The 19,046-nt window shown below is 50.8% G+C and overlaps 1 protein-coding gene across 5 annotated transcripts in view; it reads left to right on the top strand.

Annotated features, from left to right (window-relative positions):
- Positions 1-19,046, top strand: part of LOC114605320 (inosine-5'-monophosphate dehydrogenase 1) — a 63,909-nt gene that overhangs the window by 12,713 nt on the left and 32,150 nt on the right. For 3 of the 5 annotated variants that reach the window (XM_077935527.1, XM_077935525.1, XM_077935526.1), the window contains exon 2: positions 10,718-10,816. In XM_077935527.1, the coding sequence (XP_077791653.1) occupies positions 10,719-10,816 (98 nt within the window). In that variant the 5' untranslated portion in view covers position 10,718. Of the gene's footprint in view, positions 1-10,229; positions 10,395-10,717; positions 10,817-19,046 lie in introns of those variants that run through there. The other 2 variants (XM_077935523.1, XM_077935524.1) reach the window with 2 other exon arrangements.

The following is a 19,046-nucleotide window of genomic DNA, read 5'->3' as shown; positions in this document are numbered from 1 at the left end:
ATTCTATGATTCTACGCCGTGCGTGTCTTCTGGTGAAGCTGGATGCTGACTCCCAGGATACATTTGACGAAGGGGAGAGATGAGAGTCGAGGAAAGTTGATGCCGCAATAAATTGCGCTGTCCCAAGAGGGACGGCTTTGTTGTTCTTCCTGCCAAAGACTCAAAGACAGGCAGAGTCTCTGCAAACGGAAAGGATGCGTTTCTGCAGGCAAAGTGCTGCCCCCTGGAGCAGAGATCCCTGCCCAGCAAGCACGGATTCAACAAAAGGCTCCTGCGATCCCAGGGTCCTCAGAGGAGGCTGCCTGCTCTGTCTCTGTGTGATTCACCGTTCTATGTTGGCCTCCCCAGCCTGTCCTACCCAGATGGTTCTGCTGTTTCCCTGGAGCGGGTGAAACTGGCTCATTCGGCTGATCACTCCCCATGCAGAGGCACAGCCCAGTTATCTGAAGAAGCCACGTCCAGGTTGGGGATGCACACAGAGACACAACGGGGTGATGGTGAACTCCTCCGAGAGAAATTCTCAATGTAGCCTTTTTGCTGGGGTGCAAGCTGGGGGGATGGACACACAGCTTCACTTTAAATTCGGAATCAAAAGAAGCAAAAATTCAACCCTTGCTTGGGGCTTTTATTCATCCATCCATCCATCCATCCATCCATCCATCCATCCATCCATCCATCCATTCATTCCAGGATCTACCCAATCCTGTCTTTTACAAGTGTTTCAAGGCAGCTAAGAATAAGGAATTAAAACCACCTCACAGCACGATAATAAACATAAGGGAAGTAGCAGCAAGGCAGCGCCCTGGGAGGAGGGAACTGGCAGCCAGGAATACAATTCTCTAGCTTAAAAGTCGGGATGAACCTCATTAAAAGGAAACATTAGAAAAGATTTACCGTTGGGGGGGCAGCCCCCCCACACTCTGCACACTTAAACTGTGGGTCAAAATGGAGTCACCACAAGAGCTTCAATAAAGGGAGGTGCCCAGAGCAAAGCTGGAGGATATAAATGAGGAAACCATAAAAAATGGCCAGCGAAGCATTGCAAACTCTTCCCCATCCCACTTCCCCCCCTTTAAAGGAACTTTTTAGCCCAGAAAAAACAGCAGCTTGCTCTGTGGAAACCAAACAGGGAACATTTCTCCACCTTTCCATGCCCTGCTTATTTCAGGCTGCCAGCCAAGTCAGGCCAGTAAAGAACCATAAAATTGTAGAGTTGGATGGGACCCCTGAGGGTCATCTAGTCCAACCCCCGGCAATACCGAGATCACAACCAAAGCATTCCTGGCAGATGGCTACCCAACCTCTGCTTAAAATCCTCCAGCATCCCCTTCTGAAGCAGCAGCCCTGCAGAGACAACTCTTAATCCCAGGGACATGGGTTCGAGCCCCACTTCGGGCAAAGGATCCCTGCACTAATAATAATAATAATAATAATAATAATAATAATAATAATAATAATTTATATCCCACCCTCCCTGGCCAAGGCCAGATGATCCTTGGGTCCCTTCCCACTGTATACCTGGAGGAGTGTCTCCACCTCCATCGTTCTGCCCGGACACTGAGGTCCAGCGCCGAGGGCCTTCTGGCGGTTCCCTCATTGAGAGAAGCAAAGCTACAGGCAACCAGGCAGAGGGCCTTCTCGGTAGTGGCGCCCGCCCTGTGGAACCCCCTCCCATCAGATGTCAAAGAAATTAACAACTATCTGACATTTAGAAGACATCTGAAGGCAGCCCTGTTTAGGGAAGCTTTTAATGTTTAACAGACTATTGTATTTTAATACTTTGTTGGAAGCCACCCAGAGTGGTTGGGGAAACCCAGCCAGATGGGCAGGGTACAAATAATAAATTATTATTATTATTATTATTATTATTATTCCCCTCTCCAGTGACTGGGCAATTGCAATTGCACTGGGGAAACCGGCTGGTGGAAATCAGTGCAAGTTGGCCCGAGGTTGTTCCCCGTCTGGCCACTGGAGGGCAGCAGAGGCGTCCTCTTTCCCTTCTCCTGCTATGGACTTTGGGGTGGGTCCCTGGCATGGTCGGCATTCCTGGGGCACAGCACCCAAGGAGCTGTGAGGGGCAGCTTCTTGCCTCTTCAAGTCTTCAGGTGCCAGCTGCCCACTGCAGAGGCTGCAGAGCTGCTACCGGGCCAGTTTCAAGGAGTTACTTACTCCTGGTATAGGAAGTCCTTAACAACTCGGGGCCAGTTTAGCCCACCAGTGCCCGCTGGACCATCTGTAGAACTGGCCCTCTTACAGGGGCCACACAAAACCCCACTCCACATTTGTGAGAGCGCAAACCATTCGTGTCTACCCTTTGGAACTCCCTGCCTATGAATACCAGGCAGGCACAGTCAGAAGGTTCATGTATGCTGCCTACAAACCTGCTATGTTTTTAGTTTTTTGCTAAGGACAAAAACGAGAGAAACCCCACGATGAAAGCCTTCTCTTTGGAGCAGGAACTGTCCTGTAAATGAGGTACAATTCAGAGGTTGCCCATTGATGTGGCTGCAGCAATAAGGAGGGGAGACATTGCAAGGAGGAAGCTGTTAATCAACATTGCAGGAGACCCTGAGCAAACAGGCCAGGAGGGGAATGCGCTGCTGTTTCGTCCTCCCAGATGCAATCCTTCCAGGAAAGACAGGGTACCCCTCCATTCTGCCCTGGTCAGACTCCAGGTCTGGGCACCATGGTTGTAGGGAGGGGAATGCAGGAGGCCAGTTGCCCCCCATCAAGTACGGTAAATAAATAAAAAAGTACTTCACTAATTGACCAATTGCATCAAACTCGGTTATGCTCCTACAATAAAGCCTGCCCCCCTAAAATAAACCCCGGCTATAGGTAAAAAAGGGGACGTGGATGGAGCTGTGGGTTAAACCACAGAGCCAAGGACTTGGCAATCAGAAGGTCGGCGGTTCAAATCCCCGTGATGCGGTGAGCTCCCGTTGCTCGGTCCCTGCTCCTGCCAACCTAGCAGTTCGAAAGCACCTCAAAGTGCAAGTAGATAAATAGGTACCACTCCGGCGGGAAGGCAAACGGCATTTCCGTGCGCTGCTCTGGTTTGCCAGAAGTGGCTTAGTCATGCTGGCCACATGACCCGGAAGCTGTACGCCGGCTCCCTCGGCCAATAAAGCGAGATGAGCGCCACAACCCCAGAGTCGGCCACGACTGGACCTAATGGTCAGGGGTCCCTTTACCTTTTACCTTTATAGGTAAAAAGGCAAAGGACCCGTGGACGGTTAAGTCCAGCCAATGGCGACTATGGGGTTGTGGCGCTCATCTTGCTTTCAGGCCGAGGGAGCTGGCGTTTGTCCACAGACAGGACTAAACTGCTTCTAGCACAACAGAACACTGTGGCAGAAACCAGAGTGCACGGAAACACCGTTCACCTTCCCGCCAGAGTGGTACCTATTTATCTACTTGCACTTTGAGGTGCTTTTGAAATGCTAGGTTGGCAGGAGCTGGGACAGAGCAACAGGAGCTCACCCCGTCGCAGGGATTTAAACTGCCAACCTTCTGATTTGCAAGCCCAAGAGGCTCAGTGGTTTTAACCACAGTGGCACCCGCATCCCTAGGGAAGTCATAGTCCCACTCTATTCAGACCACACTGGGAATACTGCTTCCAGTTTGGGGCTCCCCAATTTAAGGAGGATGTTGACAAGCTGGAAGGTGTACAGAGGAGGGTGACCAAGAGGATCAAGGGTCTGGAAACCAAGCCTGATGAGGAACGGTTGAAGGAGTTGAGTATGTTTAACTTGGAAAAGAGGAGTCTGATAAGTGATATGACGGCCTTCTTCAAATATTTGTGGGGCTGCCCCACGGAAGATGGAGCAAGCTTGTTCTCTGATGCTGTGGAGGAGAGGACCCAAACCAACAGATCCAAATGAGGAACGAGATTCCAACCAACCCTGAGGAAGAACTTTCTGCTGGCGAGAGCTGTTTGACAGTAGAATGGATTCCCTTCGAAGGTGGTGGACGCTCCTTCCTTGGAGGTTTCTAAGCAGTAGTTGGATCCTGGAGCTGAGATTCCTGCATTGCAGGGGGCTGGACTAGGTGACCCTTGGGGTATTTCATGATTCTATGATGGCAGAAAGATTTTTCTTGGCTTGCAAACAGTATCCCTGAAGGAATGTCTCCACCTCCATCTTTCTGCCCGGATACTGAGGTCCAGCACTGAGGGCCTTCTGGCAGTTCCCTCCCTGCGAGAAGGGAGGTTACAGGGAACCAGGCAAAGGGCCTTCTGGGTAGTGGTGCCTGCCCTGGGGAACACCCTCCCATCAGATATCAAGGAAATAAACAACTATCTGACTTTTAGAAACAAATAAAAAAATTGTCCTCTTCAGATACATGCACATGAAAGCTTATACTCAGAACAAACTTAGTTGGTCTCTAAGGTGCTACCAGACAATTTCTTAAATTTATTTCAACTGCGTCAGACCAACACGGCTACCTACCTGAATCTAGAATCATGACTTTTAGAAGACATCTGAAGGCAGCCCTGTTTAGGGAAGTTTTTAATGTTTGAAGTTTTATTTTGTTTTTAATGTTTTGTTGGAAGCCACCCAGAGTGGCTAGGGAAACCCAGCCAGATGAGGATAATAATAATAATAATAATAATAATAATAATAATAATAATAATAATAATTTCCCCCAAGCAGAGCCTGGCGTTCAAGACAGAAGTCGAGGCAAGGCCCTGGAGCAGAAGGAGCCCAAATCACTCTCTCTCTGTATCGATTCCGCTGCCTCCTTTTGGCCACAGTGACCCATGAACCCCAAAATGTAGTTGGACGCGGTTCTGCTGAACTGGCAAATGGACTCCTGGGGCCTTTGCTCTCGGGGGGACGGCAGAGCACATCAGCCTTAGGCAGGGAGGCCAAATCTCACATTCCTGGGCAAGAGACCCCTCAGGTGTCTCTAGGGCTTCCCTTTGAGCATCAGTCCCACTCCAAAAGCGGCTTTCAGTGCCAGGGCTCACCCCAAGAAGGAAAGAAAGAGAACAGCCTCTGAGGATGAGCAGAGTGCATTGGTGTCACTGCTGAGTACACACAGCCAGGGTGCACACACTGAAAGTTGTGGCTGCATTAAGAAGCAGTGCCTCCCCTTGCAGGATCAAGCCCCTTTGACAAGGGGTGCTGAGCCCAGGAGCGGCTGGCCTGAGCACCAGGCACGCAATCTGCCTGCCTCGACTTCTCCCTCGAACTCGGGACTCTCCTCGGGGGACATAAATGAAAATCCTGTTTGCAAGCCAAGAAAAACCTTGTGCTTTGGACCTGAACAGCTTTTCCTGCCTGGAAAAAAAGGAAGAAGTGTGTGATGGCAGTTTGGTAGGGGAAGGTCAGGGCAGCCCAGGAAGCCTCTCCCAAAAAGAACCATCGTGGTTTGCAAGAGTTTGAAATGGAAATTAAATGCAAACCACACGGGCAGAATTTGCTTGGCAGATTTATTACACTTCCTCTGATATTTTCATACAGCTGGAAAGGAGTCAGGGGAAGAGCTGGCGTGAGTCACGGGTTCGAGATCCGGGTCCCAAGGTTTTTCTCTGTCCCCCGTGGTTTCCTCTGCTCCTTGCTTTGCAGTCAGGTTCAGGCTGGTTTCCTTGACCACAGGAGCAGAGCTGCCTTCTGCTATCAGTGTTTGGCTGCAGTGAGTGCAGAATGCTGCAGCAAAAGTGCTGGCAGGCAAGGCCTTGCCAGCACAGAACACCTGGGCTGCTCAGATGGGCTGCCAATTTGCTGCCCCAGATGTGCCCACGCGGCTGCTAGAATCGGTGTAACTGGCATTGCTACAGGTGACCCATAATCCCCTGTCCGCATTTGGAAGAACTCAGTCGCCTCCCCTTTGGAACTCCTCGCCTATTGAGATCAAGCATCGTTCGCCTTTTGGCACCTGCTGAAAGCATTCTTGCTTAGACAAACCTGCCAGATGTTTAGAAACTCGATGTGTGGTTTAATCTAAAGGTAAAGGTAAAGGCACCCCTGACCGTTAGGTCCAGCCATGGCTGACTCTGGGGTTGCAGCGCTCATCTCGCTTTACTGGCCGAGGGAGCCGGCGTACAGCTTCTGGCTCATGTGGCCAGCATGACTGAGCCGCTTCTGGCAAACCAGAGCAGCGCACGGAAACGCCGTTTACCTTCCCACCGGAGCGGTACCTATTTATCTACTTGCACTTTGATGTGCTTTTGAACTGCTAGGTTGGCAGGAGCTGGGATAGAGCAACGGGAGCTCACCCCGTCACTGCGGGGATTCGAACCGCCGACCTTCTGATCGGCAAGCCCTAGGCTCTGTGGTTTGACCCACAGCGCCACCCACGTCTGTGGTTTAGTCTACTTTTAGCCTATTATTAGTTCCACTTTTGGAAAGTTTTAAAATAACTGCTGTGAACTTTTCTTACGGACACTTTTATTATTGTTTTCGGAAGCCGCTTGAGTCCCCGCCTCCCCCCCCCCCCCCGGCTCCACCTTAAAGTGGAGAGGTGTATAATTTTATGGAACGAGTAATAAATTGATCCATCCAGTTCAGTAGTGCCTACTCTGACTGACAGTGAATTTTCCCAGCAGGGAATTTCCCCCAGTCCTGCCTGCAGATGCTGCCGCTGGGAGTTGCAGCTGGGGCCCTTCTGCATGTGGGGCAGGTGTCCTCTCCCTGAGCCACGGCCCTTTGGAAAGGGCGGCCCGGATCCTGCTTGTGGGTCTCCCAGAATGGGCATCTGTTTGGTGACTTCTGAGAACAGGATGTTGCGCAAGAGGGGCCACTGGCAGGATCCAGCCTGGGGCTCTTCTGACGTCCGTAAATGAAATTAAAGGGATTCTTGAATGGCGGCAAGTTCTGAAATCATGTGAGGAAGGAATTTAGCTGCAGAGGAAGCGAGTCTGGAATAATTCAGCACCTCGTGGTCCATTAGGCCAATTAACTGCGCGGAGATCCTGGCCTCTCCACAAGCGCATGACTTGAGCGCAGGAAAGCATAATAATAATCACAAGAACCCTCATGGAACCATGAAATTGTAGAGTTGGACGGGACCCCCAAGGGTCATCCAGCCCAATCCTGGATTTAGTGGGAATCTCCTTTCTTGTAACTTGAAGCCATGGGTTCGAGTCTTACCCTCTGCAGCAGGAGAGAACAAGTTTGCTCCGTCCTCCACCCGATATTAGGTGATGGCTACCATGTCGCTTGGGACGCGGGTGGCGCTGTAGTCTAAACCACAGAGCCTAGGACTTGCTGATCAGAAGGTCGGCGGTTCAAATCCCCGTGACGGAGTGAGCTCCCGTTGCTCAGTCCCTGCTCCTGCCAACCTACCAGTTCAAAAGCACGTCAAAGTGCAAGTAGATAAATAGGTCCTGCTCCGGCAGGAAGGTAAACAGTGTTTCCATGCGCTGCTCTGTTTTGCCAGAAGCGGCTTAGTCATGCTGGCCACATGACCCGGAAGCTGGACACCGGCTCCCTTGGCCAATAAAGCGACATGAGCGCCGCAACCCCAGAGTCGGTCACGACTGGACCTAATGGTCAGGGGTCCCTTTACCCTTTACCATGTCGCTTCTCAATAATATTAAAGAGACTCTCCCGGCAGTTGTCATGGCTTCTGAGGAATGAAGGTCAACCCTATTATCGGGGGGGGGGGGGGGGGCGCAGCCATGCAAATCCGTTGCAGCAAAACAACAAAGACTATTTCCAGCACCTGAAACCCTTTTATCACGGCTGAAGATGCAGCCCACTTCATCGAGGGGGGATCAATTGCCCCAAAATGCAAATTGTAGCTCTGCCTAACAACAGTATGTGTGTTTTTTTAAATTTAAAAAGCATTTCTAACCTTGATTATTGATTTATTTGATCCTTAAGATTTACATCCCACTTGTTTTTAAAAAGGCCCAACAACCTCAAAGCGCTTTTCCAAATGAATAAAGCAATAAAATTATCAGCAGAAGGGTTTTTAAAAAAATATAAAAACCCAACTATTTAAAGCATTCCAAAGATTAAAATACGCAAGGCTGAGTCCTAAGATATGGTTACCAGATTTTTTTCAAGGAATCCGGGGACACTTTCTTTTTCTCTTTCCTTTTTCCCCTGAATTCCATGCTTTATTGTTTTAGAAAAGGGTTGCCCAAAGTTCTTGACCTATTATTTTTTTTTGGGGGGGGGGGGAATCCCCAAAGTTGTGGAGCGCACACCTCAACACAAGGCAGGCGGAGAAGCCCATCTACAAACACACAAATGCAAATTTTTAAAAAAGGTGGCGGGTTGTGTGTGGAGAGAGATTGAATAGAGGTGCTCGCTGGTCTTGGGAAAACACGCATTAAAACACACACACAAGGCATGTTAAGTTGTGGGTGAACATATCAGACGACACAGCGATTCTTCAAACAGCTCTTCTTTATTCACAGGCCAGAACAGAACTGAACTGAAGGGTTCAGCCAGCCTGCTTATATAGAGCTCCACTAGAACGCAACAGTAACCATTTTCTGTAACTATCCAATCACTGAACGTCACTTTCGATCCCTTATTTGCATATGTGGACCTGAACTATCTACAGTATCCCCCTGCTGGCCCAGGGTGAGAACTTCAGTACATAACAAGGCAGCCGTTGGAGCGCCACAGGCTCTTCTGCTGCGGGCGGCTCTGCGCGAGTTTAGGGTGAGCGTTGATCAAGGAAGTGAGCCAGAACGAAGCTCTCTGGCTTGCGCCTCGGTTTAAATAGCCCCAACACCAGCCAGCGGATTGGCTGGCTGGAACTTTGATGTGGCCGGGACCTCCAGTGCTACTCACTGCCATGGCGCCCGCCATGTTGCCTTGCCGGAAGTTCCCAGGCATAAATCCGAGGACATTAATTAAAATCCGGGGGCAGATTTTGTCCAGGGACAGATTGGTGAATCTGGGAATTGTCCCCGGGAACCGGGGACGTCTGGTAACCCTAGCCTAGGATTCTGTAAGATGGCTCCTGGGTTTGAGTCCCACGTTGGACAAAAGACTCCTGCCTTGGACTAGATCAGGGGTAGGCAACCTAAGGCCCGGGGCCGGATCCAGCCCAATCGCCTTCTGAATCCGGCCCACGGATGGTCCAGGAATCAGCGTGTTTTTACATGAGTAGAATGTGTCCTTTTATTTAAAATGCATCTCTGGGTTATTTGTGGGGTATAGGAATTCGTTCTCTCTTTCCCCCAAAAAAATATTGTCCGGCTCCCCACAAGGTCTGAGGGACAGTGGACCGGCCCCCTGCTGAAAAAGTTTGCTGATCCCTGGACTAGATGATCCTCACAGTCCCTTCCAGCTCCCCAATCCTAGGATTCACCGGGGAGCTGCCTGCCCATTGAACCCAGTTAAAAGCAGCGTCGCTCCGACGTTCCGACCAGGGTTCTCAGATCCTTAAGTCCTTTGCTGGTTCCCCACATCTGGATGCCAAAGAGCTTTCCTTTGCTTGTCAGCCTGTCTGCTTTTGCCCAAAGAGCAGCGCCTGCCTGGCCCAAAACCTGCACTTCCTCTTGGGGGAGGGGGAGCACAATTGTGGCCGGAGGATGGATGGGGGTTCCTTCTGAGGCCTCCTTGGGCACCAGGAAGCGGGAACCCCCTTCCTTCCTTCTTTCCTTTCCCTTTCTCCTTCCTTCCTTTCCTTCCTTCCTCCTTCTGCTTCCTTCCTTTTCCTTCCATCCTTCCTCTCCTCTTTCTCTCCTTCCTTCCTTCCTCCCATCTCCTTTTCCTCTTTCTCTCCTTCCTCCCTTTCTCACCATCCTCCTTCCTACCCATTCTCCTCCCTTCCTCCTTTTCCTCCCTCCCTTCCAATCCTCCCCCCTTTTCCTTCCTTCCTTCCCACCCTCCTTCCTTTTCCTTTTTCCTTCCTTTTCCTTCCTTCCTTCCTTCCTCCCTTCCTCCCCATCCTTCTTCCCTCTACTCCCTTCCTTCTCCTCCCTCTCTCCCTTCTCTTTCTTTCCTTTTCCTTCCTCCCTTCCAATCCTCCCCCCTTTTCCTCCCTCCCCGCCCTCCTTCCTTCTTTCCTCCCTCCCCATTCTTCTTCTTCCTCCTTCCTCTTTCCTTTTCCTCCCCTCCTCCTTTTCCTCTCTCCCTCCGCATCCTCCTTCCTTCCTTCCTCCCCATCCTCCTTCCTTCTCCTCCTCCTTCCCTCCCTCCTTCGCCGGAGGGAGGAGCCGCCCTCCCGGGCTGTCCTCGCCCCGCGCTCCTCCTCCTCTTCCTCTTGGGCGCCGCTTGGTGGCTCCGCTGCGCGGCGGCGCAGAGAGCGCGGGGCGGGCGCCGAGCGCAGCCAACGGCGGACCGAGGAAGCCGCCCGCCCGCCTGCCTGCCTGCCTGCTCGCCCGCCCGCCGGACGACGACGACGAGGAAGCGGCGACGGCGGAGGCGAGCCCGGCCCGGCGGCTGCGGCGGCGGCGCCATGGGCGAAGGCGAGGCGCTCAGGTAGGCGCGCCAGGGGGAGCGCACGGCCGGGGAGGAGGCGAGGCAGGAAGCGGGCCGGGCCGGGCCGGGGCGGCGGCTGCTGCTGGTGACATCAGCGGCCCCTGGGCGCCCCGGGTGCCCGAGCACCCACCCAACTCCCCGGGCAGGCGCCGTGCGCCCTCGTCCGTGCGCCACGCTGGACCAGCCCCGCCGCCTGGCACGCACGGCTCCTGCTCCGGCCCGCGCCTGCTTGGCGGCCCCTGAGCATGTGCAGAGCGTGCAGGCGGCCCCTGAGCATGTGCAGAGCGCTGACGGCCTCTCTTCTCTCTCCCTTGCCTCCGCAGCATGGCCGACTACCTGATCAGCGGCGGCACCGGCTACGTCCCCGAAGACGGCCTGACGGCGCAGCAGCTCTTCGCCATCGCCGACGGACTCACCTACAAGTAAGGGGGGGCAAAGGGGGGCGGGGCCTCCCCCCACGTGCTCCCAGCTGGGTCCCTCCGCATGCACCCTGCCTGGGGGCCCCCCAGCAGATGGCACCCCAAGGAAAAGGGTCCCCGGCTAGGAAGGGCGTCTCCGCACCACCTGTCCAAGCGCCAGGGGCGGATGGAGACGGCTGGCATCGCCCCATGGCAAGGAGCCCCCTCCCACAGAATGGATGGCAGGGGTCCTCCTCCTCCTGTCCCCAAGGAGGCCCTACCCTACACCGTCCGCTGTGTCCCTCTCACCCCCCAAGTAGCCAACCCCAACCTAGTGCCCAACCTGAATCTCGGGATCAGAATCTCTGGCCAGGCCCTGCAAAGAGCAGATGGCGCACGGCAGAAATGTTACTGGGGGACCCCTTGGTTGGCTCTGCTGAACAGTTTGGCCAGTGGACCTCTGCAATTGCCAACAGGGCCTGCCTTGCTTTTCCTGCCCGGAAATCTGTGAAATGGGCTGCTGGTCACTCTCTGCGCTTCCAGGAGACCCCGCTGTTTGTTCCAATTTGGGTGCAGGGACGTTAGGCAGCGTTGGCCGTTCTATGCATTTTCATTCCAGTCCGTTTGTGGGGAGGTTACTTGGAGTTGCGTCAACGCAAGCGTCATCCCTCCCTGCCTTTCCAAAGTGTTTTTTTCCTTATCGCTTTCCTTTTTTGCAAAAAGAGCGAATCTTCGGGGGAAGCAGGTTTGTTGCGCAAAACCTCCTAGTCATCTCTTAATTGAGGAACCTGGTGACAGCCTTGGGAGGAGGAATTTGCTGAGCCTTTGGGGTTGGCAGGGAGGTGGGTAGAGGGCAAAAATATTCCGAATGGGCCGCCTCTACCACCTCCTCTTTCTGGGTCTAGCTGGGTGCATCTTCCCCCTCCATCACGGTCTGGGTCTTGGAGTGAATTTGAGTGGAAAGGGTTTCTCTTATCCAAATTTCGGGTTACAACCTCCAGAGCCCGATACTGTCAGGCCTGGGCTGTCTGAACCACCGTCTTCTCCCTGGCAAACCTGCCGGGCTCTGAGGTCTTCAGGGGCGGCCCTTCCCTCAGGCCGACCGCCCTCACAATCCCGCTGGGTGGGGACGCAGGAGAGGGCCTTCTCGGTGGTGGCTTCTCCCAGGAAACTTTGGAACTCCCTGCCAAGGGAAGCCAGACTGGCTCCCTCCTTTCTGTCCTTCCGCTGGCTGGTGAAGATTTTCCAACAGGCCTTTGGGAACTGACTGCGTTTTGTTTTGTTTGGAAAGAAAAGGGTTTCTGATAGTCCTGCGCTGTTTTCACCATCTGCGTTTTAAACAGATCTGTGGTTTTAATTCTACATTTCATTGCATTTTTAAATCGTTCACCTTCGATGTGCGTTTAGCTTTTTGGGTTGTAACCTGTGCTGTTTTAAGTTGCAGTAGCTGCTTTGAGTCCTGGCCTGGGTGGGGAAAGGCGATCTACCGTATTTTTCGCCCTATAGGACGCACTTTTTCCCCTCCAAAAATGAAGGGGAAATGTGTGTGCGTCCTATGGGGCGAATGCAGGCTTTCGCTGAAGCCTGGAGAGCGAGAGGCATCGGTGCGCACCGACCCCTCTCGCTCTCCAGGCTTCAGGAAGCTCTGCGCAACCCTCGGGAGACCGGCTCCGAGGGTTGCGCAGAGCTGCCTGCAGTCCCGGGCTCAGCACACCTCTGCGCGGCCACCGGGAGCCGGGCACGAAGTCCCGCCCCGCTCCCGGTGGCTGCGCAGAGCTGCCTGCAGTCCCGGGATCAGCGCACTTCTCCCCATCGCCAGCCCCACAAGCTCGGGGGACAGCGGGGAGGCAGAGCGCGCCTTCCCGCTGTTCCCCGACCTGGTTCTTCCAGCCCCGCACCTGGGGGGGAAAATAATTTTTCCCCTTTATTTCCCCTCCAAAAACCTAGGTGCGTCCTATGGGCCAGAGCGTCCTATGGGGCGCAAGATACGGTATTTAATAAGGAGAATAGCAGCTTTCAGGTTTGAGTCTGCTTTTTGGGATTCAATGGCAGGGAAAGATTCCTGTGCCCTTAATATTGTATCCAGCCTGGCTTTTGGGATCCTCAGTTTTGCTGCAATCCAGCCGCCTCCCAGGCCCCGAACGCTCCCTTGCTGCCTGGCGTTTTCCGTCACTCAGATAGCGGAGGCTGCATTTCTGCCAGCAATGGGCTCACAACCAAGAATGGACTTTCCCCTAGGATACTCATTTCGTTTTATTTTAAGAAAAGCAAGTCGTGCCGGTGTTCATGACCACATCCTGCGGCTGTGAGTTCCAAACTGGCAGCTTCTGGTCCGGAGAAGTAATCCTCAAGGAGGAGGGGGCTCTCAGAGGCCCCCAGCCAAGATGGCTCTGCATCCCAGTTGCTGAAAATCTCAGGCGCAGAGAGATGCCCTGGTGCTCAGATCCTGCTTGCATCTGGTCGGCCGCTGCGAGAACAGGATGCTGGACTCCGTGGGCCTCTGGCCTGACCCAGCAGCCTCTCCCTAAGTTCTTGTCCTTTTTATCAGAAGAGTAGTAGCTTCAGCAGATATCTCCCAAACGTTGCGTTTATGGGGAGAAAGTAAATAATGCATACTCTGTAGATTGATAGAATTGAAGAGTTAGAAGGGACCCCAAGGAGCAGTGAGTCCTAAACTTGGGTCTTTTCCAGCGGTTGTAGGACTACAGCTCCCAGCATCCCCAGCTAACAGAACCCGGGAATTGTAGTCTAAAAGCACCTGGCGACCCAAGCTCAGGAAACCTGATCTAGCCAATGAAGATCCTTTATGTGGTCCCAACTATACCGTGGTCCCTTGGTTCTCAAACCAAGGGTTCGCGTCTCCCCTCCTCCACATGCAGCTGCTGGGTGACCTTGGGCTAGTCACACTTCTCTGAAGTCTCTCAGCCTCACTCACCTTACAGAGTGCTTGTTGTGCGGGAGGAAGGGAAAGGAGAATGTTAGCCGCTTGGAGACTCCTGAAGGGAGTGAAAGGCGGGATATCAAGTCCAAACTCTTCTTCTTTTTCTTCTTCTTCTCAAACGGCTTAGTAGTCAAACAACTTGCAACCCGAAGGCTGCAAACCCAGAAGTCAGTGTTCTGGTTTGCGAACCTTTTTCAGAAGCCAAACGTGCTCCGTTTTGAGTGCCACGCTGAGGTCTGTCTGTTTTTGCTCTTCATTATGCGTTTTTGTTTAAGCTGCTTTTTCATTTTGTTTTTTGCGACTGCGTGGAACCCAGTTCAGCTCCTGATGGATTGATTGTGTGACTGCAGTACATTGTTTATTGCTTTCGTTTTATGGATCAATGGTCTTGTTGTTGTTTAGTCATTTAGTCGTGTCCAACTCTTCATGACCCCCTGGACCAAAGCACGCCAGGCACTCCTGTCTTCCACTGCCTCCCACAGTTTGGTCAAACTCAAGCTGGTAGCTTCGAAGACATTGTCCAACCATCTTGTCCTCTGCCGTCCCCTTCTCCTTGTGCCCTCCATCTTTCCCAACATCAGGGTCTTTTCCAGGGAGTCTTCTCTTCTCATGAGGTGGCCAAAGCCTTGGAGCCTCAGCTTCAGGATCTGTCCTTCCAGTGAGCACTCAGGGCTGGTTTCCTTCAAAATGGAGAGGTTTGATATTCTTGCGGTCCATGGGACTCTCAAGAGTCTCCTCTTCTTCTTCTTTGGTGATCCCTCGTAGCTGAGTAAGATTGTCTTCCACAAACACGGTTTTAACAGTGAGTCCGTAAGTAACTGTGGAGGCCAGTTCTGGATCCACACGTCCTTCCACAGTGGGGACATTGGTTTCTGGGTGGGAGTTGATCCCGGTGAGGGTTTGCCAAGCGTGCCTTCCTCTTAGCACGTTTCTCCCTTGCGTCCTGAGTTCGAGCATCTTCAAAGCCCATGACACCTTTGGTAAAGGCTGTTCTCCAACTGGAGCCCTCGCAGGCCAGTGTTTCCCAGTTGTTGGTGTTTATACTACATTTTTTTTAGATTTGCCTTGAGACAGCCTTTAAACCTCTTTTGTTGACCACCAGCATTACGCTTTCCATTTTTAATTGGAATAGAACTCTGCTCTCCTCCAGCACCAGAATTCAAAAGCATCAATTATTTGGCAATCGGCCTTCTTTGTGGTCCAGCTCTCACTTCCATTCATCACTACTGCAAAAACCATAGCTTGAACTATACGGACCTTTGTTGGCAAGGTGACGTCTCTAGGCCAGTGTTTCCCAACCTTGGGCCTCCAGCTGTTTTTGAACTACAATTCCCATCATCCCTGACCACTGGTCTTGCTAGCTAGGGATGATGGGAGTTGTAGGCCAAAAACAGCTGGAGGCCCAAGGTTGGGAAACACTGCTTTAGGCAGCTGTCTGTTACCTTCAGTCTTGCCATTATCAGCCCCACGCTCTAACCTACAGAACTATCCTAGAACGCCGTTGGTTTTCCTTGGGAATATAAGACGTGCCCCATAGCTGGATGAGGCCAATAAGGGCCCACGTAGTCTAGCATCTAATAATAATTGTAATAATAATGGCATCTTGCCCAACTGACTGGGTTGCCCCAGCCACTCTGGGCAGTTATCAATATATATAAAAACTCAATAAAACACCAGCCATTAAAAACTTCCCAATACAGGGCTGTCTTCAGATATTTGAGTTGTGTAGGTGTTCATTTCCTTGACATCTAAAGGAAGGCATTCCACAGGGCGGGCGCCACCACCGAGAAGGCCCCCTGCCTGGTTCCCTGTAACTTCACTTCTCTCAGGGAGGGAACCGCCAGAAGGCCCTAGGAGCTGGACCTCAGTGTCCAGGCTGAACGATGGGGGTGGAGACGCTCCTTCAGATCTACAGGGCAGAAGCAGCAGCCAACCCGAATCCCCCCCTAGAAAACCCACAAGCAGGCCATGATGGATGGTGTGACTTCTTAGTGAGCCGTTGCATAAAATCCTGCTGCCTCTTGATCCTTAGGGACCAGAGAGGGAGGGGAGAACGCAGGCTTCATGACCAGAAGCTTTTGGAATTGTCTGATCCAAGCTGGGACTGAATCTCGTGGTTTAGCTCTGCTCTGTGCACTCCTATAAATTGCATTCTTGCTCTGGCACAGTTGAGAGTTCCTCTGCTTACCCCGCCCACCAATACATAAAAGCCCAACAGTTTAAGCTTCTCCTCATATGATGGAAGATGATCCATTAATCAGATTACCACAGTCATCCTCCCCCACCCGGCGTTGCCTCCACATTATTATTTTTTTTAAAAAAAGGTGCATATCAGCAAGTGGATTGTGCTGCAAGGTCATGATCCTGTGCACACTTAGCTGGAAGTACGGCGGGACTTAATGTTCAAGTAATTGGGCTCAGGAGGACCGGCTACTTGCATACAATTTTTATACCAGATTATCTCCATCTCTCCATGGTTGCTGATCTCAGGAAACGAAAGAAGATTTCCTGCTGCAAAAGCCCTGCTGGTTTCCTCTCTTTGCCCAGGCTTGTTCTTCCCTATGTTCACTTATTCAGATTTTAACAATTGTTGTTTAGTCGTTTAGTGGTGTCCGACTCTTCGTGACCCCCTGGACCAGAGCACGCCAGGCACCCCTGTCCTCCACTACTTCCCACAGTTTGGTCAAACTCATGCTGGTAACCTCGAAAACACTATCCCACCATCTCGTCCTCTGTCGCCTCCTTCTCCTTGTGCCCTCCATCTTTCCCAACATCAGGGTCTTTTCCAGGGAGTCTTCTCTTCTCATGAGGTGGCCAAAGTCTTGGAGTCTCAGCTTCAGGACCTGTCCTTCCAGTGAGCACTCAGGGCTGATTTCCTTGAGAATGGATGCGTTTGATCTTCTTGCAGTCCATGGGACTCTCAAGAGTCTTCTCCAGCACCAGAATTCAAAAGCATCCATTCTTCGGCGATCAGCATTTTAACAATGCTGCCTGCAAATTTTCCAGAGAGAGGTAGTGGGATCGTGGATCTGTGATTCCCTCTTAATTCCTCCATTTAAAAACCGTCCGCCTTCCAGCCCCTCAAGAGGGAAATTGATTTTTAGCAACAAGCTGCACCTTTTTATTAGAAGATCAGCATTTCCACATTTCTGTTAGAACTGGGCGTCTTCCATCTGGACCCGACGACTTGTCCTTCGCTTGTCACTTGGCCCTAGACCTTCGTCTCTTGTCATTCCTGCTTGACTTAATTCTTCAGATGCCCCTCTTTAAAAAATAAAAATAAAAAATAACCACCACGACACACCTCAAAACTGGTTTGGGCACAGACGCCTGTCCAGCATCTTCTGCAGTGAAGACCAACACAAAGAATTCATTCCCCTTTTCTGCCGTCTCCCTCTGCTCCCTTTGGCACCCTTGCCACACCTCTGATTTCTGACATATTTAAAAATAGTGTATTAATGTTGGTCTTCATTCTTCTGGTAACTCCTTCCCCCAACCCTCCCTCTTCATTTGAATTTGTTCTCTCCTCATTTCGGGCAGACTTCCATTCTTTCAGTCACTGGTGCCCGAACTTTTTCTGACCATTCCCCATCTGGGTTCTATAAACTCATTTGCAGTCACTTAGAGAAGGCTCTGAAATATTGGCCCTGAGGCTTGAATTGGTTTTGTACAGGGTAGTTTTATTTGACGTTTTAATGTGTTCGTAAGCAGCTTTGAGGTTTTTTTCTTTAAAAGATAAAGTGGTATAGAAATAATAATAATAATAATAATAATAATAATAATAATAATAATAATAATAGTAAAAATAGTAAATCTCCCTAAGGGGGGGAAATGGTGCATAGACGTTCCATTGTGGTGACCGTGACCTTGGTTTAAGGTGCCATTTGGCAATTAGCTTATATATTAAGATTATATATATATATATATATATATCTTATATAGTTTCTTTATTTCCCTTTTCTTTTTTTCGAGTTTTATTTCTTCATTAACGTTCTAATGTTACATCGGTAATCGTGATCATATTACACCACAAGGCTTATTACAATATAATTTTCAGCACATATATACAAAGTTTATATACAAACTTTATATACCTAAAGAAAAGAAACAAGGACCAAAAACTATTCCAAAATCATAATATGTACCAACACTTTGGACTTCCTGCCTATCCCGTTGTATATTCCTCTTTTTACAAATGAATGTACTCTTCTTATTGTGTATTTCTTTACATTTTATCTAATACATTCCTATATCAATATATACCCTTGGTCTTATTTCTCAACTCAGTCTCTCTCCAACGCCAATCGAACGCTAGCATATATCTGAGTTTTTCGCACTGGCAGAGAGGCGCTTTGGAGATTCCTGTCCATGGAGAGGTTTCCCAGCTTTCCGGCCCTTTATTTCTGAACAGCACCCTTTCCCCATTTTGCGGGCGCACTGTGGCTTGGGGAGGTGGTCCCTTGTTTTTAAGTTGTATTCATTCAACTTGTTTTTATTATTGGTTGTTAGCCGCCCTGAGCCTGGCCTTGGCTGGGGAAGGCGGGGTATAAATAAATTTTAGTAGTAGTAGTTATTATTATTATTATTATTATTATTATTATTATTATTATTATTTGAATTTGACAGGGTGTCAGGTTGTTCCGGGTCCTTGTAGTGGAGATCTTTCTTCCTGCCCTCAAGCTCTGGGTGTAGGGGAAGCAAAACCACAGAAATTTAAGGAGATCAGAGGAAGGAAGGAAGGAGGGATGGAAAGATCCTTCTGGTTCTCCTTCCAGAGAACAGCGCCGCCTTTTCCTTGAAGCCAAGGATAGGAGGAGGGATGCAGGCTGTGGCTTTGGGGAAAGCATCTCTCTTCTTTCCCCCCAAACTGTGCAAATCTGGTGGGCGTGGAACGAGGAGCGGTGAATGAGTAAGCGCGTGGTTTAAGAAAACGTTGTCATCCTTTGACGCTAATAATTGAAGAAACGGCTTTTCATCTTGGCAGATCCCTGCCGCTGCCAAAAAAAGGATCTCTCTTGGATTTCTGCCACTGCCGTTCACGTCCGCCTTGAATTCGTGGAGTAGTCTTCCGCTCTGCACCCAGTTCAAATGCCACCCCTTGCGCCATCCTCCATCCTCTGAGAAGATCCAGGACAGAGAAAGAAAGTCCTTCATCATCATCATCATCATCATCAAATAATAATAATTTATTATTTATATTTCACCCATCTGACTAGGTTTCCCCAGCCACTTTGGGAAGCTTCCAGCAGAATATTAAAAACACAATAAAACATCAGACATTCAAAACTTCTCTAAACAGGGAACAGATGTCTT

Source organism: Podarcis muralis, chromosome 10 (assembly GCF_964188315.1).
Source record: "Podarcis muralis chromosome 10, rPodMur119.hap1.1, whole genome shotgun sequence".
NCBI classification, from domain to species: Eukaryota; Metazoa; Chordata; class Lepidosauria; order Squamata; family Lacertidae; genus Podarcis; species Podarcis muralis.
This window is presented reverse-complemented; position numbering and strand designations above follow the sequence as displayed.